General features: G+C 38.8%; 1 protein-coding gene across 1 annotated transcript in view; it reads right to left on the bottom strand.

Moving 5' to 3' along the window:
- Positions 1-6,667: 6,667 nt before the first annotated feature.
- CPA6 (carboxypeptidase A6) overlaps positions 6,668-23,148 on the bottom strand; it is a gene marked incomplete at both ends in the record, with an annotated part of 86,477 nt that continues 69,996 nt past the window's right edge. The window contains 5 exons of the mRNA XM_079534044.1: positions 6,668-6,855; positions 8,450-8,534; positions 13,258-13,460; positions 17,918-18,008; positions 18,269-18,379. Of these exons, the coding sequence (XP_079390170.1) occupies positions 6,668-6,855; positions 8,450-8,534; positions 13,258-13,460; positions 17,918-18,008; positions 18,269-18,379 (678 nt within the window). The remainder of the gene's footprint in view (positions 6,856-8,449; positions 8,535-13,257; positions 13,461-17,917; positions 18,009-18,268; positions 18,380-23,148) is intronic.

Genomic DNA, 23,148 nt, shown 5'->3' with positions numbered 1-23,148 from the left:
ATGAAGTGCAGAGTAGTGTGAAATGAATGGGGACCTTCCTTGCTCTGTTAAAATTCTGAGATAGATTTTAACACTTTTTTGAAAACTACAGTCCTGACAGCTGTGGAAACATGATGCTCCTACTCTCTACTCAGGAGGGGAGATTTATAGAAGAGCTCCCTGCATTCATCAGCATCACCTCTGAAGGGTAGCTCATTCCTCAGACAGTGTTTGCTGAGAGGTCTCTGCTGAGACATCTCCTCAGTGTTGCCATTCCTGTTCGTAGTGCTGGGAGGTGTACGTTTGACAGGAAGTGGACTGGATCCACTGACTCCCTAACCAGCCTTCAGGATGACAGCAACTTCGTGTTAGTTCTGTCTTGTTAAAATCAGTGCAGTAGCTTTAGTAGAAAATCTTTCAAATGTATAAGAAACTTTTTTTTTTTTCTTTTTGGTCTAAACTTATTGTTTTGAAAATTTATACCCTCAAGTGGGTGTTACGTGGAGGGGCTGTTCATTGGCTAAAGCAACCCACAAATCCTGGCAGCCTGTAGGTTTCCCAGAGGTCTCCTGGAGCTGACAAGACCAGCTGAGACACCCCTTCAGTCACTCTGAGCAATGATACATGGCCTTCGTCATAACCGGTGGGATAGCAAAGACTTGCTGGGATGCAGCCAGCAATGAGGCTTGAAGACATAACACCTCATAGTAAAGCCCACTGTGGAGCAGACATTCATGACAGCAAAACCTGACCCCTTGGCTCTGTGCTGTGCGGTGGACAAAGGGTACGGACAATACTTGGAGCTTCTGTGTGATACACAACAGAAATACACTGTAGGAATCCCAGAAGAAGAGCTTGGGGTCTGACACGGTTGTAATAGTGTTGGTGAATGAACTGGGGTGCCTGCAGAGGGGAGATGCTCACACCCACAGCCTGCTGCCTGCACCCCTGCAGCTCCCAAGGAGAGCAGCGCCACCATTATGTAAGGCCTCATGCACTAAGTACGCACTGTGCAGACAGGCACCTTGTTTGTGTGTGAATGGGGCTGCGTAGGTATGTGGGGAAGCTGGCACATTTTAACAGGTTCACCGCTTAAATTTAGCACCGAAAATTAGAATCTGTTAGAGCCCAAAGTTGTCGCCGACAGACAAAACTTGCTTTGGTTTGGGAATGAAAGGAGAAAAAAGGAGCCATGTGCAGCGTGGTGTAGCAAATTTACCCTGTGAGATAAGGCTCGGTACATTTTGCCTTTTTGACAGATTCTGTGCTAACAAGGCCAAACAGCAGCTCGGCTTCTCCTGCCACAGAGGCAAGCACTGCTTGCTTAACCCTTGGAAAGCTGGCCAACTCCCAGGAAAATAACAGTGCTGCTTTCCAAACCGCATTCAGCTTTGTGAACGTGATAATTTAATTCAGAGCAAAGCAATTAATCTGTGCAAAGAGCTTAAAATATGCCATATTGCTTTTTTTTTTTTTGCTTTTTTTTTTTTTTCCCTAAAAAAACACAACCAAGAGCTATTTCTGGCTAATTACGTGCAGAAGAATGTTTCACACTGCCCAGTCAACCCAAAATTTTTGCAATCTGGAAACAAAGTAAAACAAAACAGTAAGTAGATCAGTCATTTTGGCTAAGATTTCAGACTGCTGTACTGTTTTTGTTCCTGCAACTCCAACATATTTATTATTTTCAAGAAAACGGAAAATTATGTGATAAAGTAAAATTTTCTCAGACCTAACTTGATATTCTGCTCAGAATAGGTTAATAAAAAAGATTCATTATTTGGTCAAAAAATGAGACACTCTCCCCACCAACAGCAAGCTGTACTGGTAGGCAGAGGAACAGCCTGGCAGTTAGTAGTCAACACAAAAGACTAAAACACCTGCTCACAGTTCTACCACAATATTTATTTCAGAACTGTTATCTATTATTTCTGTAAAAGTGTGCACTTCTGCAGACCTGAGGATAGATTAAAATATTTCCCTGTTATGACTATTCAGCCCACTTGTATTCCAATAACGCCAAATAGTGGTAGGGTAGCAGGAACCTTGGAGCAGGCAGGACAGATAACAACATTATCCCATGTTTTGTTGCAAAGGATAGATTTTCTTGGTAACAGACATTGCATTTTCTGCATGACTGGGGACAGTGGCAACATTTCTTAATTAACATTTGAATCTATTATTTATGAGTGTATTCCCTGATGTACAAGTTCAAGGGCAAGCCCTGCCATGCTTGACTCAGTCTCTCTGGAGACCATTTGAAAGGATCTGCACATGCAAAGAGCCGTGACTTTCTGGTCGAGCATTTCTAATTGTCAGACAGAGACAAACATTTAGGGGCTTCTGGGTTTAATGGCACATCACAGTGTTCTTTAAATGCCCCAAACATCTCTTTCCTTGTTAAGTAGAACCATGTATGAGCTCATTGCTCTGAGGTGACACTGGTTATCTCAAATTTGCAGATATGCACAAAAGACCTTGTTGTTAAGGTAGGCCCCTCTGACATCGTATGAATCTTAGGGATGTGAGTTTCTGAGCACCTGCTTCTCAAGTATGGAGATGGGCACATTCAGGAGTGTGAAAAGCTACTCTGGACTTCAGTTCACCTTCATCCAAGTCAGACCAGCCACCAGCATCAATGGATGTGACTTGAGGGTCTGTTGATACAATCTGCCAGAACACAAATGAGCCCCCAGACAGATTTTTTTCTTAAATTGATAGGAGGAAACAATTAGATCTGTTTGGATCTTAAACTTTTATCCTGAAGTTATTATATGATGAAATATAATTAATGCCACAGGGTTCATATTTAAAAACTCTTTCTGTAATTTTTTTGAATTTCTGTTCTCATTTCTGTTTCTGCAGCGGGTGGAAAGTTGATCTCTATATAGTTGAGGCATTATTCTGGTGTTTTACCATCACCTAAGAACTGAATGAAATTGGTAACATTCTGGCTTTTAGTCTCAAAAGTCAAAACCATTAAATCGTTATGTGTGAGACTAGCATTTTTAGCAATGAATGTGACTTTCATAGCATTGGATTATGGAAATTATTGGATTTATTGAAATTATGGAAACAGTAGTTTCTCACAGCCAAAGGGAAGGTCAAAATGGTGGTGGTGATTTTGTGAAAAGGCTTTCAAAAGTGTTGCTCAGCTCACGGTTCTGAATATTTTACTCTTTGAGTAGTGCCATTAAATTGAATGCAAACATAAAAAGGGAGGGTGTTGTTTAACACAAATAAACTAGAATTGTTAAATATTAACCTTGTTTTGTTAGGAAGTGTGATACTTTCTTCTCAACTTTAGGAGTTAGGTGTAGAGTTTTCACTAAGCAGTAACTTTGTACAGTCCTCCAGCAGACAGTGCAATCAGCATGCAGCAGTTTGTTTTGTAGACAAACTGACTGGTACTGGTTGTTTCCAAGAAATGAATGTTGGCATTCAAGGTCATTTGGAATCTTTCTGCTCAAATTTCAGACATTTCAAAAAAAGAATTGCATTTTTCTGTAGGCTTTATGTGTTGCATGGGTGACCAAGTAGAGTGGTCTTTTTGAAGCAACGTCTGAAAAAGATGGTGAAGCTTCAGCCTTCAGCTTTGTTCTTTCTTCAAGTTTTGCAGCTAAACTCAGTACCTTATTCAACCTATAAAGGTCATTTTTGAAAATCAATTTATGAATGACAGTTCAAAGTCCTTTGAAATCTTTCTAAGTTCTCATTTGGGATAATTTTTGTGCTTGAGCATGGTGACTTGCAGAGCTGTGGGCTTGTTTCTTTCACACAAATTAACCTCACAGTTCTTAAAACATAAAAGCTATCAAAGGAAAGATATTTACAAAACCTTGTCTGAACACTTCTGAACACACTGAACAGAAGCAGTTGTATTTAATCTATCAATAATCAATGGAAGTGTAACTCCCGAATTCACACAATGATTATATATATCTGATTTTGTCTGCTAGATTAATTAACCACTGTTTTGCTGTTCGTTCTATTCCTTTTGCTGTGCTTTCTATTGTGTTGAAAAATAAACTATACCTATCATCATAAGATAAACTCACATTTCTCAAAAGCAGTTACCAATTCTGCTGAAGGGAAGTACACTGGGAAGAGATGTAAGTAATTATGGAGACAAGTAAGAAATGTTCAAAGTAACATCTTTGAGTCAAAAAGGCTGTTGTTCTGTATCCAAATAGCTGATATAGAGCTCTTTCCTTAGTTTAAATTGCTCTACTTAGAATCACTCTTGCTGATATTTGTCTTACTGATTCTTAATTCAGGAAATAGGGTTTATTCTTTGCCAGTTGCCAGAGTCTTTCAGATCAGCTTCAGTGACCCTGAACTTAAAGGAGTCAGAGACTGTTTACATTTGCATTCAGTTATGAATCACTGAATTATCCGGTATGGGAAGATCTTCAAAACTCAACTCAGCTCAGTTCTGAGGTTTCAGCTGCATGCAAAACGTAGTATTCAGGCTTAGTCTACCCAGAAGCCAGGATGCAGACTTATTCATCCATTGTTTTTGAAATCAAATATATCTAAATGTGAAAGCTTCTTAAATGTGTGTGAATACTTGTCATTATTCCTGTACAGGGTTACCTGTATCTAAAATGTTAGGATCTTTTTAAACTAAAATAGTTGTTTTGTTTTTATTGTCTTTTCTTTTAATATCAAGTACTTTTCAGTACCAATGGAGATATGACGGTATGGAGATAAAGCTGAAATGTTTCTTGTGATGAACCATTAAACTATGAACAGGAATCAGTTCTTCACATCTGTTTTTTCCTGGCTCATATGTGGAAAAGTTTGTAGTGTAGCACTGCAGTGGTAAACTGCCTTATGCTGGTTAGGCATCTTTCACACCTTCTGTCCTTCACTTCAATCCCACATGTCCTTGTAATAGTTTGATCTCATTGCCTAAATCCAGAATAACTCTTGACAATTAGTACTACCTACACTCAATCAAAACTGCTGGTCAAGAATTTGTACACAGCAAAAGGTTGCTCTTGCTGCCTTCAAAATATTTATAAATTATGGTCATAAGCAAAGGGGAGATGACCAGTGGGTAGATATTTTCAGTGTTTCTAAGTATTAATTAAACCAGATTAGAAACTCACTCAGGCAAGTCTGAATTAATTAAATCTGGACTAGCTTTCAGAAAACTTGTTTAAAATACATACACTTTAATAGGAAAATGTTACATTTACAGAGAATGAGATTCTGTCATCTTTGCTCAACTGGTTGCCTTTTGCAGTCCTGAAGACAATGGTATTCTTATTAAAATATAGTGCTCCCCAGTCTCATACTTCTTGTCCGTTGTCTGTCTACGTTCAAGCATGTACAAGGATGTAGATTTTTTCAAGTGTTGCATCTTTATATTAGAAGTGTTTTACAAATAAGGAAAATTGTTAAATCCATGAACTAAGACCATAACAGTGAAATAAAATATGAAGAATACTTCAAAAGCCTCTGATGATTTTATTAACAAATACATCTTATTTAAATTGTTATGGCATAAGATTAAACTCAAAAATAATAAAGATTAAACTCAAAAATAATAAAGTAAAATATATGCTTTTGCAGTTATAATATGATGAAAAAATACTATTTTAAAAGCACCCAAAAAACCCCAACAAGTTGTTACATTTTTTCACATAATTATTCTTTCCAACATGGTGCTTATTCTCTTTCAGCTGTAAAGCTTCTGATTTCACCTCTGTCCCACTTAAGAATCTATTATTAATTCCTTTAAAGCATGCAAAAAATATGACTTCCAAGAACAGCCACATAGTCACAGAACTCACTGCAAGGTTACCAATGAATAAAATATCACTTAGCATCATAATTGCAGTTTAAATCTATATCCTCTGCTGATGGAAGTGGACATAGGTTGACTACAGCAAAATCCAAAAGAGCCTGTTGCCTGCCTGGTTCCAAGCTCCATGTTGTGGCAAGTTGCTTTGTCACCTACTGTCCTTCCATATAGCACTAGTGTATAGTTCAATAATATTTCATTATAATTCTTACGTGTCTCTAGGGAAGTTACATTTTCAAAGGTAATGTGTCCATTCCAATGTATACGTTGGAAAGTAGATATTTCTTAATGGCTAAAGTGAACACTGGGTCAAATCTCACATTATATGAAAAGAAATCACAGAAGTGCAAATACGTATGAATGCATACATGCAGAAGAAAGCCGCTTTGCTACCTGTAGCACAGCCAGCTGGAACTCTATGCCACACTGCCATTTACTGCTGTAGACATATAGCAGTAAAGTAGGCCCATGCTGGGGCGCAGAGTGCATATACATGAATGTAAACTTTATCCCCTGGTTTGAGAAACTCTGCTAAGGGAAGTCTTTATGTTCGGGAAAGCAGTAAGGCCAGTGACAGTCTGGAAACTGAGTTTTCTCTCAGGCATCTGTATGTGGCCCTGGGCCTGCCCCACTGAAGTCCCTGTCAGAGATCTATCACGAGAAAGAACTAAGCATGTTACATCAAATGGATAGCTAAGATAGTATATCAACTTCATGGACTTTTTTCCATTTCCAGCCATATGAACCTAGTAGAAACAATACCATATTTCCCATTATCTTCTATGGCTTCTATAGGCCAAGCTTAGCATGATAAATTCACTGAAAGGCATTAATTCTGGAAATAAAATTCTCAGCTCCAGAGCCTAGAAATAGCTCTCAGTGACATTTCTTCAGCAGATGAAAAGTGATATTTTTAACTGCAAGCATGGTCTCTGTGCAGGTTGGTCTGATCAGTGTCTCAGGGAGTAAAAATCCAAAGTGCCCGGTGTCGCGCAGCTCAAACGCAAACGCATATGGGATGCCGTTTTTGTAGGCCCAGTCCATAGAGCTGCCAGAACTCACATCTGAAATAGAGAATCAGCAACTACTGAAAAAAAAACAATTTCAATGCAGGTCATGTTGAAAGCGCGAGATAGATAAGTTTTTGTGGCATTTTATCTACAGCACACTGTGAGTACACCTGCAACTCAAGCTGCTGCTCCCTGACCCTGAACACTCTTCAGAGATGGCCAGAACCTTGTGAAAGGTGGTCAGCCCAATACAGGATTAGACCTTTGATTTTCACAGGACAAAAGTTAATAACTGACTTCTCTGAGTAAAGCGAAAATTCAATAAAGTGAACTTTTAGTGTAAAGCCCCAAACGGTTCTTGTCTCCAAGTGAGTGCATTAAAGCTTTACTTCCACAAAGATCTCCCAGCTGGACACTTGCTTGCATGCTCCTCAGTTTAGCTTTTTTTCAGTCAATTCATTAGCAGAGAGAAGGAAGAAAGATGATAAAATATATTCTCCTTTTAAAAGTTCTTCTAAGATTTCTTTTCATTTCTGTCTCATTGTCTCATGACTTCCTTACAGCATGAGAGCATTTGCATAGGTGGTGTCTAATATTAACAAACCTTCCAGAGGAAGTGTGTTTCTTATGCTTTTCGTTATCTCCATATGCTGATTACTCAAGACACTTACATTTATATAAAGATCCATCTCCCATGCGGCCTGATTTCCTCTGTGCAGTTCTAGCATTAACTCACAGTGCTATTCCTTCGACACAGCAAACAACTGCACTGTAATGAGCACAAGATGATGACTGTGCTGTGAGATGGGGGCCCATGATAAAGTGTGACACGTAAAGCCTCAACCGAAACACAGCAACAGCAAGGGAGATGCAGGAGATTACTTGTGAAAGATCTTGCTATTTACTTAAGTTCCTCACTTTTTCAGTCTCTTATCTTTGCCAAGTGAATACAGGCCTCATAGTTTAAGTAAAGAGAATGATAGGTTTCTCTGAAACCTATTTAATATCATTTCCTCTTTTCTGTCTGCATGGAGAGCTTGTCTGACAAATGTCATTATATATTTCAAGGGCATATTTTAAAGACATTTTGTTTATAGGATAAAGTGCATTTGAAATCAATCTCTGAAAAATGAAAGATATTTACATACAGATACCATTGCTGTCAGTTATCATCATTTAAACACTGAGAAATTTGAAACCTGGGTTTTAAAGAGATCATCTTAGATTTTAGAATGAGCTCTCTGAATGGCTGTATCTGTCACAAGGGCACAGAGAGCAAGAGAAAGCATTGGTGAAAAATGAAAACTACTTTGAATTATTTTCTCCCAAATGCTTCACAACTTTGCAGTGCATTTGCAATATCTGATAAAGATCTTTTATAAAAGAAAAATCTGTTTTTATATTTTCTGAATACACTACTTGGCGGATTTCTTCTCTGAAATGCATTGCATTTTAATCTCTTTTATTGCATCAGTTGGCTTAATCATACCGCAATCAACTGACTGAGTCAGTTACAAAACTTCTTCCGCCTTTCTCACCATGCACAACAGGAGCAAAGTTCATTTAAACAGTGTTTGCTTCCTTTGTTATAACAAAGATGGTCTTCTTGTTATAGATAGTCATACACCTGCATCAGAGGGAAACTCACACAAAGTGCTGGATGCAGGACCATATCTGTATCTTACACCATAGGCAGACTGAAGAGCATTAACAGCATTATAGGCCGCAGATTCCTGTGTGGAGGAGAAAAAACAAATGCATAAATTAGACTCTGAATTAAATACTGCACTGGGGCTGAAAACTGAGCTATGTGTCACTGACTACTGGTGCAGTGCCCTGTTCTGTAAGCCCATGGCAGCTAATCTAAAGTGATTTTAAGCGAGAAATACATTATTTATTTTTACTGACATGCTTAGGACTTGATTCAGTATTTTCATGACATATATAAACTCACTGTACTGTAAGTGATCAGCCATTAAATATCTGTAGTTATAGGTGTATGTTTACCAATTCAGTAACACAACGAATGCTGGAAACGTGTGAGATGTGGGATAAAAGAATCTCATTTTTAGGCAGAATAAAAGCTGTGCAAACATTTTTCTGCCAACAGCTGCACATATATTTCCCTGTCTGCTAAACCTCATTTCTACTGTGTGAGTGAAGACTACACTGTAGAGTGGTTAAGTGAGCAGAGTGGGAAGAGGGAAAAAGGCAAACTTTTCTCCTGAATCTCTGATGGACTGGAGAATATTCACGACTGGTCTAACTTCCTTTAGGACCAGATGACATAGGCTTGGAGATTTATTTCCACTGTTGGAGAAATGCAGATTCAGAACTGTGCAAGGAAAATCAGTGTCTGTATTTCAAGATCCATAAGGAGGCACTGTATTTGGGAGGTTTATGGCATTCTGTAAAACTGGATGCAGAAGGCCTGGTCCAAGGCAAATTCTGATGGTCATAATGAACAGTGCCAGCAAGCACAAAGAAAAGGTGCAAATGTTGGAAAGGAAAATGAATATTGTATTCTCAGAATAAAGATCGTGTAGAATGTAGAGTGAAGGCGGGACACCTAGAAAATGCAGAGTGATCTCCTTATACAGAACATCATTGGAGCTAGAAACTGCTGGAATTTGAACCTCTGTGGGCTGCAGTATTTAAGTATTTTTATTTACTGAAGAGCTGTAGTCTTCAGTTTATGCAAGTCCTGATGAATTTGGTCCTTACACTGCTATTCAGCAAACATGGATGAGTGCATTGGAAAGGATTACTTTGTACCTGCCTTGAGTTTATTCACTTTCTCTGAACTTCAAGTCCTTTGCCATTGTCAGGAGTCAGAATTCTGGCTTAGTATATGATTTGACCAGTACAGACATGCCTGTTTTGGATCTTTATCCTCTCCAACAGACAAGCTAAAGAAAATTGCTTTAAAATGACATTCCGGAACATAAAACAACCCACATTTATTTTTACTCACTGGTGGCACTGGTGAGCAAGCAGGGCTTTAGGCAGTTAGTTTTACAATGAGAATTGCTCTTAACAAAGCAAAGAGCAATTTTTTAACCCCATTATGAAACTCCGCTAGGCAAAACTGGATTTGTTCAGTTCATTTCTTAGTGCAGGACTTCTGTTCTGGAGACTGTGGCCTGGTGTATTCACCCCTCATTTCCATCCTATCTCCATGAGAAGTTGCCCTGCTGAGGTCAGTGCAGGGCTGGGATGTGGCAGCCAAATGCTGCTGAAGGGTAACTTCTGATTCACCCATAGCAAGCATGAGAAGGTGATGGGAGGCCTGAGGCAGAGAGAAGTGCTGTCCTTGGGACTGCTCCCCATTTACACGTGCGGATGCCTTGACTTTCGTGAGTCAGGGCACACACATAACCCTGACGAGCCAGGGGGTGTCAGATCCTGTTAGGCTGCAGCCATGGCAGATGTCCCAGTAAATGTGCCTTGGAAAGGAGAACAGAGCCACAAAGGAGAGTGCTCCTTGCATGGCTTACAGAGCAATGAAAGAAAAGGGGTGAGCCATGTTGAAATCACTGTGAAGAAATACTTGGGTAGTTCCCACTCCAGTATGTAGGGCATGCAGGTGGGTGTTCCCCCATGGCTCTTAGTCCTGAGGGCTGCTGCTCACAGCCACTGCTGGGTAATGCAGCCGAAACTGGGGACTGTGCTGCTGATCTGCATTGTGCCAAGCAGATCATACCATGAATATACCTAACCAACTAGCCTTTGAGCGCTGTAAAGGAGAAAGTTCCGTTCAGAACTGTCAGATATTTATGAAGAGATACACAAGCTCAGCTGTGTCATTTAATCTCACTGTAAACAGTACAGCAAATGACGGCACGGGAAAAAAGGGAACAAACAGTAGGTGAAATTCAAAACCCTCTAGGTGAATAAATGTTCCTGCTGTTTTGTTTTTTTTTTGTTTTCTTCAGTCCTGAAGTATGATTTACATTTTAAGCTTCTTAAAAGAACAGATTTCAGGAGAGTGTTAATAAGAGACTTATGCCTAAATTAGAACAGAATATGCATGTTGTGATCGGTACACAGCTCTCCTCTTTCAAAGCCACTCTAAATAATTGAACACTTTAATCTAAACAGTAACTGACAGCTCTCCAGAATGATATAACCCAGACAGAAACAACCTTTCTTTTGCTTGGGATTAATTGCACCCCTCTGTTAACACCAAATACTCTATCTGTTGTACATGTGGAGTCCTCTGTACAGAGTCCATGTTGACCAGCAAAGCTTGTTCCATCAGCAGCAGGAAACAGGGACTGCCACTTTCCAACACACTGTAATTCTGCAAGAGAACTGGAGAACCTGAAACCTCAGCCTAAGTCATCATTTGAGACACTTCAAATATTAAAGATTGTTCAAAGGAGCCACCAGCTGATGGAGCCTTTGGCTGTTGGCAAATATTAAAACTTAAAATTAATAAGTAACAGTATTCCATTCATTTTCACTCTAACATCCTCACTGAATTTTCTAAATAACAGGAAATTACTTCAGTTCCTTATTCCAACCTCCGTGTTCTTTTTGCCTCATTGTAGTAAAAATAATGATGGATTCAAAATACTGGCAGAATATTCAGAATTGGTATGGAAATGTACTTCCATTTGTCCAGAACTGTTTCTTTGTTGCTTTAGGTCTGCACACCACTCCTGTTGATGCAAAGCTTGAAAGATCCAAGGTCTCATAAACTTAGGGGACACTTGGCACTCATCAGAAATGAGCTCCCTTAGTCTAACAGCTGTGGATATAAAGTCAGAGTGTGTGCACTGACGGACAGTCACCTTGCTCAGAATGGAAATAGCTACCAAGCAATAAGAACATGCATTAAAGACTTGGCGATGTGTGTGAAAACCCTTAGAGATTCCTTTTCCTTGGGATGAATTTCATGGCACTGTCTGCTGCTTTCTTACTTTAGTCTGAGTGTTGTTGATAGCCAGCAATCATCTTGCAGAGGAAATGCTGATTGTTTCTAACACCACGTCTTTGTGCTTTTCTGTCTTGGCTGTTCTAAAAAAAACCAGAATGCCTGCACCTGCTGGTCTTCAAGTAAATGAGATCCTGGGGTTTAAAATTTCAAGTGTACTTTTTTTTTTTTTGGTAAGTAATAGTTAGCAGGCTCTTCTTTCCCTTTGCTACTCCCCAAAAAAGGGTGGAGAAGGAAGAATAAAAACAAGGTTCACGGATTTATTCACAGTCAGTCCCCAAGGATCTTATATTTTTAGCTTCACTGACTGCATAGCTAACTTCTGATTTTCTCTGTTTCCCAAGAATGATATCACAAAGTAGAAATTTTGGTAACTCATGCAATTAAGTGTTGTAACAGAAATAAACCAACAAAAAACTCAGTTTGTGCAGTGCTTGCTGCTCAGCCTCCTCAGAGGGCAGCAGAGTGAAACTTCAGTGAGTCTCCAGGGACTAACACATCATTTATTCTGCACAGGATAAATCTAAGATGCAGTTAAGCTCTTTTTGAAGTAAACAAGCTTAAACTGGTAAGCTAAATGTCACCGTAACTTTCAAGACCAAAATGAGAGATGTATGGACAATGTAATTTTACCAAGAATTGAAGGGCAAAAGAAGGGGGCTTGCTACTGATTGCTGCAATGGGTGCCTGTTAGCAGGAGCAAACAGCAAGTGAAGGATAAGCAATGCTTTCCTAGGAGAATGGGCTAAAGGGAGGGTTTTGTGCAGAGGAGGCTGGCTAACTGCAGTCAGGGTGAATAGCTTTCCTGCATTTGGATGAGCATGGAATACATGAATTGTATGTATTCATAGATCAATGGGCTTGCACCAAAATCCACACTATTAATTTATTCTCCTAATAGACAAAAGCTCCAAAGCACTTGATGTTAATTAACTGCTTGTTGTAAAGTGCTGAAAACACTATACCTGATACACAAAGCAACAGAAGCTTTATTTTTAGTGAAATCTACCAGATTTCTCTTCTAATGGATCAATGTAAACCACTTTAAGTTTTTTTTTTTGGTCATAAAATTGAAGACAATCTTCTTTGTGCCTCAGATTTGTCACTCTGTTCTGAGTGACAAATCACACTCAGATTTGCGTTTCTGTTCTAAGCATGAACAGACAGAATTCCAGATAGATGCCCGAGTACTTAACTACATAATTCTTCTTACTGTTAATTCAATAAAATTAAATAAAATGATAATACCTATGATTAAAACCCAGGGATTTATGCTATCAGGTAATTTGCAGGAACTGATGGATGGAAGGCACTATACCATTTTAATCAAATTACTGCTGACTCATTCAAGTGAAGGTTATATAATCAGAAACGAGATTGCAAGCAGATCCAGAATTCATACTGCTATGTATTAAATAAGTGAAGAGCATGGATGGAAAAACTCTGCTCCCAGAACAAAACTGTATAAAAAAATGCTATATGGTGAATTGTGTTCTCCCCAGCGCTAACGTACTTACCACACAGCTGAAGTTTGGAATAGTTGCATATTTGTAAGAATAAGGGTACAGCAACATCTGTGCGTATGCATGGAAGGACAAGTAGGCTTTTATTTGTTTACGATGTTTGCGAAGAAAATGAGCAACAGCCTTTACTTCAGGCTCAGACTCAGGGAAGGGACCACAGTAGGTGTCATCGCAAGGGTGAAGTGAGGCCCCTTCATCTAGAATGGAATGAGAAAGCTGATGGTGAACAATCAGAGTGAATTTCTGAGGGTCAGCCCGAGTGACCTGTGTGCAAAAGCATGAAAAGCAATAAACAAATTGCTTTCATGTGACTGATGGGCATGAGCCAGTGGGACCTCAGTACAGCAATCTGCTCATCTAGTAGACGCACCAAGTGGCCAAGTGGCCAGCTCCATACAATGCTTCCCAGAGGTCATGTTTTTAATCCGTCAGAAAAAGGGGAGTCTGACCTCACTTTTCTTCAGTATTTTGTTCAGTAACTTTCCATACGAAGGGCACTCTACATAGCATTCCAGCATGAAGTTTGTGTTAAAACCATTTCAAGGTTTCAGTTGGTTTATTTGAAATCAGAGAACTGAGCCCCGGTCACTAGTCACTGCCAGGACAAATCCAGCCTCTAAGAGTAGTTTCGTTTACGAACTTATAAAGTGATAGCTACAGTGAGGTAGCTAACCTCAACATGCATTACCTTACAGACTGGTTTAAAACAGGAGAAATTCCCTGACTATTTTTACTCTTACAAACCCTATGAGAAAAAAAATGATGTGATGCATGGAAGATTGCTTGGTTAGCTAAATTAGAAATCATCTCAGCTTGCACAGGGCTTATTTTTCTTTCAAAAAGGGGCAGGGGTTCAATTGTGAGGATTTCTTTCACCACATCATCCTGCTCAGGTGGCAGTAAGCTACAGAAGCAAAGCCTACATGTAATATCCCATGAGGTAGTGAAAGATGAAACTCAGAAAAGAAGACATAGCAGTGGCTCCTTTATCATCTAACAATTCTGATTCTAAGCCACTGTCTCATTTACAGCTGAGGGCCTGGGCCTAAAAGAACAATTTTTATGCAAATCCATGCTACTCTTTTATCCACTGTGATTTCAAAATGCCACGTTTTACTTTGACCTGCAGAATAATAATAGTTTGTTTGTGACATTCTCTTGTGCCATCAGGGACTACAAAAGCAGTGTTTTATTAGCCTTTCTTTGTATAGTAAGTACTTCCATCTTCAAATAATAAGAAAAGAGCAGTGAGAGTGAGAATGCATAATAATATGAAATAGAACGCGGTTATGCAATCATCCTAATGCAAAAAAAAAAAAAAAAAGTGAAAGTATCCTATACTGCACCTTCATTTGTAATATGAAAAATGAGGCTATCATTCAATGGCCACAGGTGAGGATATCAAAAGGTATTAGTGCTTACATAGCAGTGGATATGGGAGTGTTAAATTGAGGGCAGATGGTGTCCTCCCTGCAGAACAGATGGCCAACATGTCATCCAAATCTCAAGAGCACCCTGCCTCAATGTCTTGTCAGATAATATAGCTAAAGGAAAGCTATTTCACAGAGCCTGCAGAGCCACTGCTTTTTTTTTTTTTTATTTTTTTTTTTAAATGGATGCTTCATCTCCCATAGCAGTGTTGTATGCTGAACCATGAAAATGAGCCTCCTTCTTAATAAACAGCATAATCCTGCAATCTTACTGTTAAATGACCCAGTAGTAAAATATGACTCAGTTTAGTAACTTCTAGTGAAGAAAAGGTTCTCTATACTGTTCAGCCTACTATCATGAGCCACTTGCAATCCAAGCTGTAGTTAATGCTTCTTCTTGAGTGAAGGTGGCTGATGGTAAAGAGGCCAAGTTTCAATGGTGCCCATGGACAGTGTAAGGATATCCTCAATTTTCATACTGAAAGTTCTTTTAAAGTAATAAGAAGGGAAAAAAAAGAAACAGTGCTATCAACTCCTGCAAAATTTCAGAGTTATAGTCACTAGAAGAAAATGGAAGTGCATAAAATGTCATCATACTGCCTTATTTTGGTAACTGGGGGAGGGCAGGTATCCTCTGATATACCTCATGAGATCAAAGATGCAAAAGAAAGGTGTGCAGAGACTGGTAAAACAAAATCTGATTGGCTACAGAAGCAAGACTGGGTGTACAGATGACTGGAGCACGATTCTTAAACTTCCTTGCAGCCGCTTCTCCTGCCATAGTGGAGCTCTGTCATCAGTGATCAATGAGGTGCACTGGAAATTGGGATATACTGGAAACTTTTACTCCTACTATTTCTCTCTTGGGAACTTTGGATGCAAACTTCTTCATTGGATTTGCCATATGAACTGATTTAATTCTTTGTAACTAATTACTGATTTTAAATTTGTGATCTTGTGGACTGATGGCAAGGCACAGAATAGTCTTCTGCCATGCAAAACAATGACTTGTTGTCCTTTCCCCTTCCAGGTTGTCTCATAACCTGTTGCTTCAGGAGTTGGACTCGATGATCATTATGGATCCCTTCCAGCTCGGGATATTCTATGATTCTGTGATTCTGTGATTTATCTCAAGAACGTTAAACCATTGTGCTAGTTACTGCACATATGTATATCAGAGAGCATCTGTACCCCAGAGATCTTGCAGTCAGTATTCACCTAGGCCTGGCTGCAATTTCTGTATGCTATTTTAGGCACAGGGGGCTGCAGTGACATTTGTCACAATAAGTGATATAACCCTTTTTTCAGCCCCTAGGGAATACAGAAGCAATATCATAAAGCTTACATCAAATCCCTGCACTAGATGGGAAGAGGAGACCAAAGGAGATGCTATGCTATCTTTTCCAAGTGGATCTGCGTGGCTTTGCTGGGAGCCCAGTGGGAAGATCAAGCCTGCCTGCGAACTCTAAGTACGAGTGAACTGCATTAAAGGATTTTTACAGGTGTGTGCAGGATTAAATTTTAAATGCATCACGATTATACAAGTCTCAAAGTGTGATATGATCCAGATTCTTCTCTGCTTCATTTAGTGTTACATTAATGAGAACACGGGCTCCGGGTGAGGATCTTCTGAGCACCAGTCAGCCCTGGCCATGAAAGAGCTCTTTATTCTCTGCTGAAATAGAGAGTAAGGTGGAATTTGGGGTCTGGTGCAGGAAGCAGGGCATGTGCTTAGTGGGATGGTGAGCAACCCTGGAAGAATTTTTATTTTTTAAAGAGCGAGGACTTGTCTTTCATGTGTAGTGCAGGGAAGAAATGCAACAAGCAGTGGATTGAAACACACAATGTGTGTGTATTGTTATAGTTTCACTCAGCCCGGAAAAACTCTTTTTCTTTTATCAAAAAATGAATAAGCATTACTGGGACTCAGCAAAGAATGTTTGAGTTTAAATACTTTTTTGGGAGTGAGAGTGTTTTTAATACAGGAGAGAATTTTTAATACAGGAGATACGGGAGAGGGAGGAGAAGAATGACTTGAACCAAAAAAAGATTAATTAGGACTAGAAAGAAAATACACAGTGTGAATATTAATATCCCACTGATAGGTTTCTATAATACAGCTCTGAAGACTATGTAAAAGAATGTTCACTCCAATTAAGCTGCTGGCTGTCTTCTGAATAGTAAACATATGTCCCCAAAATACCTCCAGCTGTGACTGATGTGCTTAGTTAAAAGATGGTAACAGTGATGTAGGAGTTTGGTTCATTTTTACATTATTTTTGCAGCATAAAGTTGCCTTGAAGATCATGGTAGCAGGGCTATATTCTGTAAGAGAATTTCTCATCTAACAACTGTAACTGCTTCCATGTCTGTTTTCTCTTTACTGCAAACAGATACAAGTTTAGTAGTTGATAGAAAAGGCTGACACCCATCTCACTACAACTACCTGAAAGGAGGTTGTGACAGGGGAGGTTCAGGTTGGATATTAGGAAAGATTTCTTCTCCAAAGAGTGGTGATGCATTGGAAGAGGCTGCTCAGGGAGGTGGTGGAATCACTGTCCCTGGAGGATTTCAAGAAATGTGTAGGTGTGTGGCATCTGGGAACATGGTTAGTGGGCATGGTGGTGATGGGTTGATGGTCAGTTTTTATGAAAGTATTTGCAGAAATTGTAGGAGCTTTAAAATGGATCTCCATACATGTAAAAGCATCTTCTTTCTTCATCAAATCACTAACAATAATAGCCTTAAAATGTTTTCAGACATTTCTCTACGAGGCCAACAAAGCAAATTTGTTTCCAAAACTAAGTTCATCTCAGAGTTTAGATAAATTAAATAAAACAAATCTAAAATGTTCCCTAAAGTTGTGGTCAGGTAGATTCTGAAATGTGATGGACCAAACTCAATACTGTGCTTTGAATGAGTTATATTGCAGAACTACAGAATAGTTCTGTATGTGCAGTTTTTAAATCTTGCCACACATACCATAAACACTCTTTTTCTGATGAGATACTTTTTTCCAAAGTTTAGGACTTTTTTTTTTTTTTTTTTCCTTAAGATAGAAGGAACATTTAAGCCCTGCCTCATGGTGGTATGAGAAAGAAGCTTCAATTTTGACAATGGAAAAGAGAACACTTCACAACAGATGTGACCTAACCTACTTACTGTGTTGGATAATTAAATACAGGGTAATCTGAACTGCTGGCCCAAAGTATTTCCAGACTTACCGCACCATTTCACTTTCCAGTTGCGATTAGCATCAACCCCATGACACCAAAACCTGGAGTTCTTTGATCTTGTTTTTCTCCAGAACCGATCCTAAGGTAAGTTTTAAAATAGTTAATTAGTAGTATTGCTATATTTTGACAGAAATCTCTCTGTTCATAAACAAACACACACAAAAGCTCAACCCAGTAATCATTTCCAGTATTATATTTTAACTGAATTAATTTACTTCGATTTTGCATGATACAGAGTGATGAGTGAGATTATACAGAAAGTCACCTTTGAATGGTTTAATAAGCTTTCAGTCTTCCTGTCTGAATAATTTTTTGAGTAATACTAGTGATAGTACTTACATTTGTCCAGCTATAATGGTATCCATCCACATTAAATACAGGCATGACATAGAAATACAGCTGAGTTAGCATCTTTTTCATGGCAGGATCAGTCTGGTATGTCTGAAGAGCCTAAAGAAGATAAGCCGAATAAAGTAGTTTCCACACCAAAAATAATTTCCAGGTTAAATGTGGTACTGGCTAAATGGTCACTCAGCCTTTGGCCGCATAGTGGCCTGATCTTCCTCCCTTCTGTCATTCCTAGAGCTGTACATGAAAGCCTGACATATTCTTGGAAACGTGATTAAAGGGAGCATGTGTACACATAAAAAAGGTCTTCAAAAGACCATATCCTCTCTGCTTCTCTGTTCCTTTCAATAGCTAAGAAAATACAACTCACATTCCATAGAAACAAAAAAGTACATAGTGTTTCTTTACATAGGTTGAGAGACTGTGGAACAGGTCCTTAACTGAGGAAGCTTGTTTAGCTTCCATAAGGTAATGATGGTGAGGTCAAAGCATCTCTAAAAAGAATTTAAGGCTCACTCTGCATAAGATTTTGTTGCATTTAAGTAATTTACTATGTTCAAAATCATCAGCTCAGGCATCTTATTCCTTTACAATTTAGAAAACCCTGTAATTTTGGAGAATCTCAGGTATGAAGGTTAGTGGAGAAAGTCTAGGTAGGAAAATGAGAAGCTCTTCAGTGATTCTGTTTGCCATCAGTGGAGCCCCTTACCATTTTCAGAAAGCCTGCTGTGGCAAAAACTGTCTCTGCTTATATCTAGGCATCAAACTTCACAGTTTAAGTCTTGATTCTGTAAGACAGGGAACGAAGTGCTTCACTGACAGCTGGAAAGCCCAGCACATTGCCACTGGGTTCTGAGAGAAAACAGGATTACTTCTCTCCTCCAGCTGCCGTGATTCTGGCCTGCAGTATTTCTAGCCCTCAGGATACCAGAGGAAATGTGTTTGGGGCACAATTGGGAAAGTTGTTCTGAGATAAAGTAAGCTAAAAGCTTTTCAATTGACAAGTGCTAGGGAACGGTGCAAATTGCAGGATTTCAATACTTCTGGGCTCCAATCCATGCAGCTGGTTGGATTATTGACGCTGCCACTGGGACTGATGGATGCCTTCTATGGGATGTCTGCACAAAATGCCTATACCACTGGATTTTTCTGGGGCTAGAATTTATTCCTTGAGGAGTGTGAATGTTGTTTTTTTCTTTACTGAGGGCCAAATGAGACTCTTCATTACTTGTTCATTACCCTCTGTCATGCAGTGGGATGAGATGTTGAATTAGGGCAAGGTTATCACAGCGGAGAAGTAGAGGACAGCAGGCTTTTGAAAGCAGTTTGCTGCAGCCATGGGGATACTGGAAAAAAGTAACTCTGGCCAATGCAGATGTCACAAGTCTCAGGGCCCCTTTGCCATCAATTTCCCAGATTCTTAGCCGGAAAGGTATGGCATTTAAATTCAATTTCTGTGTATTAAGGAAGCAACAGAAAGGCTACAAATACATCTGGATAATAGTAATGGTGTTCAGGGAACTTCAGCTATAGTAAAAAAGAGTAATTTCATCAAAACTGAAAGCAATGGTTACTCAGAAATAATGATTATGAAAACAAAGGCTCTGTTTCATTGATGTTCTGCATGCCAAAAACACATATTGAAGCAGGGATGCTCTGTGTATTGCCACACACTTAAATCTTAGCAGGATTAAAAGCCTATAAGGTAAGCAAGAATGTTAAACATGTCTGACTCTGTTACTGCAGTGAAAACTGAACGAAGGTGTGCTCCAAAATGGGACTCTAGGGAAATGAAACTTCTTTATCAGGCCTATTTCAGGGAGAAGAAATTTGGTCAGGGAGGGAAAAAAGTCACCACACATCACTTCCTTGACTTTTTAATGTTTTTCTTTTTTTTTTAGCCAGTGTTAACAAATACAGTTCAGCTTGTGTTTTTGTGATGAGCATTTATGTGACAGAGGCAATGGAACTGGCATATTGCTTGTATCTCTCAATATGTATGCTATTATTTCACTGCAAATTACATCTGTAATTATGCATTGCGTTACACTGGAGTGTTATATATAATGTACTGTAAACTAGAACGCTGGAAGAATGAACTCTACAAAACACTTTATAAAATCATTCCTTAAAATAACTACAGATAATTCATTAATTTAAGGCAATACATTCCTTAAAAATCACATGAATTGCCTTTGAAAAATTGAAATTTTGAAAAATTTTGAAAAATTGAAAAATTTCAGAACCTTTCCAAATCTGCAAAAAGTGACATAATGAAAACATTTTAATACCTTTTCATGTTTAATGTGTTTTAAATTCTGTGAAAGATATCTTTTTTCTTGTTAGATAAAAGAATCACCACTTAAAAACAAAAGAAAACAAAACAAAACACAGACTGAAAAATGTTGAGCATCCTTTCATTTTTTAAAGCTACTCTGTATCATTTTAGTAGCTGCCATCATTGATGAAATACTATGAGAAACTTTGGTTTTACAGTTCCCAGCAATACTTTTCAAACTTTTATATCTTAAAATTGATCTAGAGCCAAATATATCAATCATCCAATTCTGTTCTTTAAAGCATATATGGTTTATCTTAATAATTTGGTTGACCTTTTTGAGTACCATCTCATTTAAAATATAATGGACCTGGTACAGCTTTCTTTTTCACAGAAAGCAAGAGTACAGGTACTATAAACTGGTATGAGATCACATCCTTGTTCCTGAAATTATTTTGTCCTTCACAGTACATTTATATCTGGCAATTTTATTTGATACACATAATAAGGCAACACTGGCTGCACAACCTTACCTCCCTTAGCTCGGAGGCCTTTGGCAACATGCCTTATGAGCACCAAGGTGTGCTGCTCCTGGAGCACAGCACACAGCTCATCGTTTGGAACGTGACTCTCAAATCTTCCAAATAATGATCATGAGGCCCTCCTAACAGCGTTGAAACATTTTCTCCTCACCGTGGCACAAGCAAAAGGAATATAAGCCATTAGTGCATTAACTGCATTGTAGTTTGCAGTGACCTCTCAGAATACGAAGTGATGCTACTTCATAGAACTTGATTCTGCTTTCCCATCATGCAATCAATAGCAGCTTTGCTGCTGAATGTGCAGAGAGCAGGGCTGGCCCAATAAATGCTGAATAGAGTTATTAGTGAATGAACAGATGATGCAGGAACCCTGCCAACAACATGCAAGCAATCTGCCTGGGGGATGGGGGAAACGACTGGTGATTAATAGGAGGGGGCTCAATCATCTGGATCAGCAGAGAGTGGTGGTTGCTGATAGACCTGTGCCAGTTTAGGTTGGCTGAGGATCTGGTCCATATGAAATTTAATTCAGGGGATGAAGTAAACAAAACAGCCAAGGCAATAAAATGCAGGAGTTTAAAATGGATTTAGGATACAGTTGTGCTTTTAATAAAGCAAGGGGATTTACTCAGAAGGACAAAGCAAGGAGACAGGATTGAGGAAAACTCTGAAACTGTGTGTGAGCTTAGTAACGATTTCCTGTTCCCCAATTAATTGTTATTAAATTGAAGGTAACAGTGAGCTTATGTTATTTCTGGTTTTGAATTTAACATTCATGCTGAATTAACCTGTTACTATTTTAGCACAGGGAATTGGCTCTATTGCTGTTCTAACAGAAATCATATCAAACCACTCCTGATAAAGCAGGATGAGCTCTTCTACCCATTTAGGAAGTTATCAGTTAAAACATCCTTCTGGTGGTAATGTGCAATGTTTTACTATTCTCTGTACTTCTTACATTTTAATAAGGCTATACTGTAATCCGCCATTCAGGCACTCATGGCCATTTTATCAGTTTGGCAAGTCAGTTGTTTTCTCTGTCTTTGTAGTTGGAAACAGTAGATCTTTTAATTTTTATTTTCCTTTTTACTACTAGTGCCGTGCTTTGGCACTCAGATCACAGGCAGAGTGGAAAGCCCATTACTGAGGAGAAGACACAAATGAGTATCTAGAACCAAACATCTTATAGCAGAGTCCAACTTTAAAGGTCAAAGCTTGAAAAGTGCCTGTAACCTGAAACAATTATTTGTTTGTTTCTTTGTTTATTTCAAAAAAATATATTTCTTCCTCTTTGGCAATATACAGAAAATATAGCTAACAGGAGGAATCCAGAAACAACAAAGAAATTTAATGGTGTGCTGCAACTACTCTGCAGAACTCAGAAGAGAGCTCACTGAAAAGTTTACAAAACAGAAGGACCTGCAGGATACCAAGAGCTTGTTTATGCCTCTACTTAAGGATGGAAATGGAGATTACACTGAAACAGAAAAGAGGCAGAGGGACAAGAATATGACTGACATGTTAAAGAATGTCCCAGTGTGAACTGGACAACTCTAGCAAAAGCAGCATCTTGTGCGAAGAAGCCAGACACGATTATGCAGATCTTAGTGGAATTTAAAGATACAACTTCTTGGTTCAACATCATCACTCAGGAGTGGACTGCTAAAATATAATGCAGGATTTCTTCCCCAGGACAAGTAATACATTAGAACAAAAATGTGAGTAATCTTCATGCACTGAAGAAGAACACACCCAGCAGCACAAAGGCCTTCACCAGCAGTGTCATTGGAAAGTCCCTACCGCAACACAAGGCAGCTTTAGTTACCTTTATTTTATCAAGATGCATTCACACTGTGAAAAATGAATAGCTGCAAGCACAAGAAAAGTAATTTTTGCCTTCCTACGATCATGAATAGTTAGGAGGTTGTAGCTGAATAACTGAAATTGCAGAAAGGAAATAATACAATATATAAGGGTGTTTTTTTTTTCCCTTTTGGAAAAGGAAAACCAGAAATATCTTCCTTTTTTTCTTTTTTTTTTTCTTTTTTTTT

This window comes from Tetrao urogallus (genome assembly GCF_951394365.1).
Source record: "Tetrao urogallus genome assembly, chromosome: 3".
NCBI lineage: Eukaryota > Metazoa > Chordata > Aves > Galliformes > Phasianidae > Tetrao > Tetrao urogallus.
Note: the sequence above shows the minus strand (reverse complement) of the source record. Positions and strands in the feature narration are given on the sequence as shown.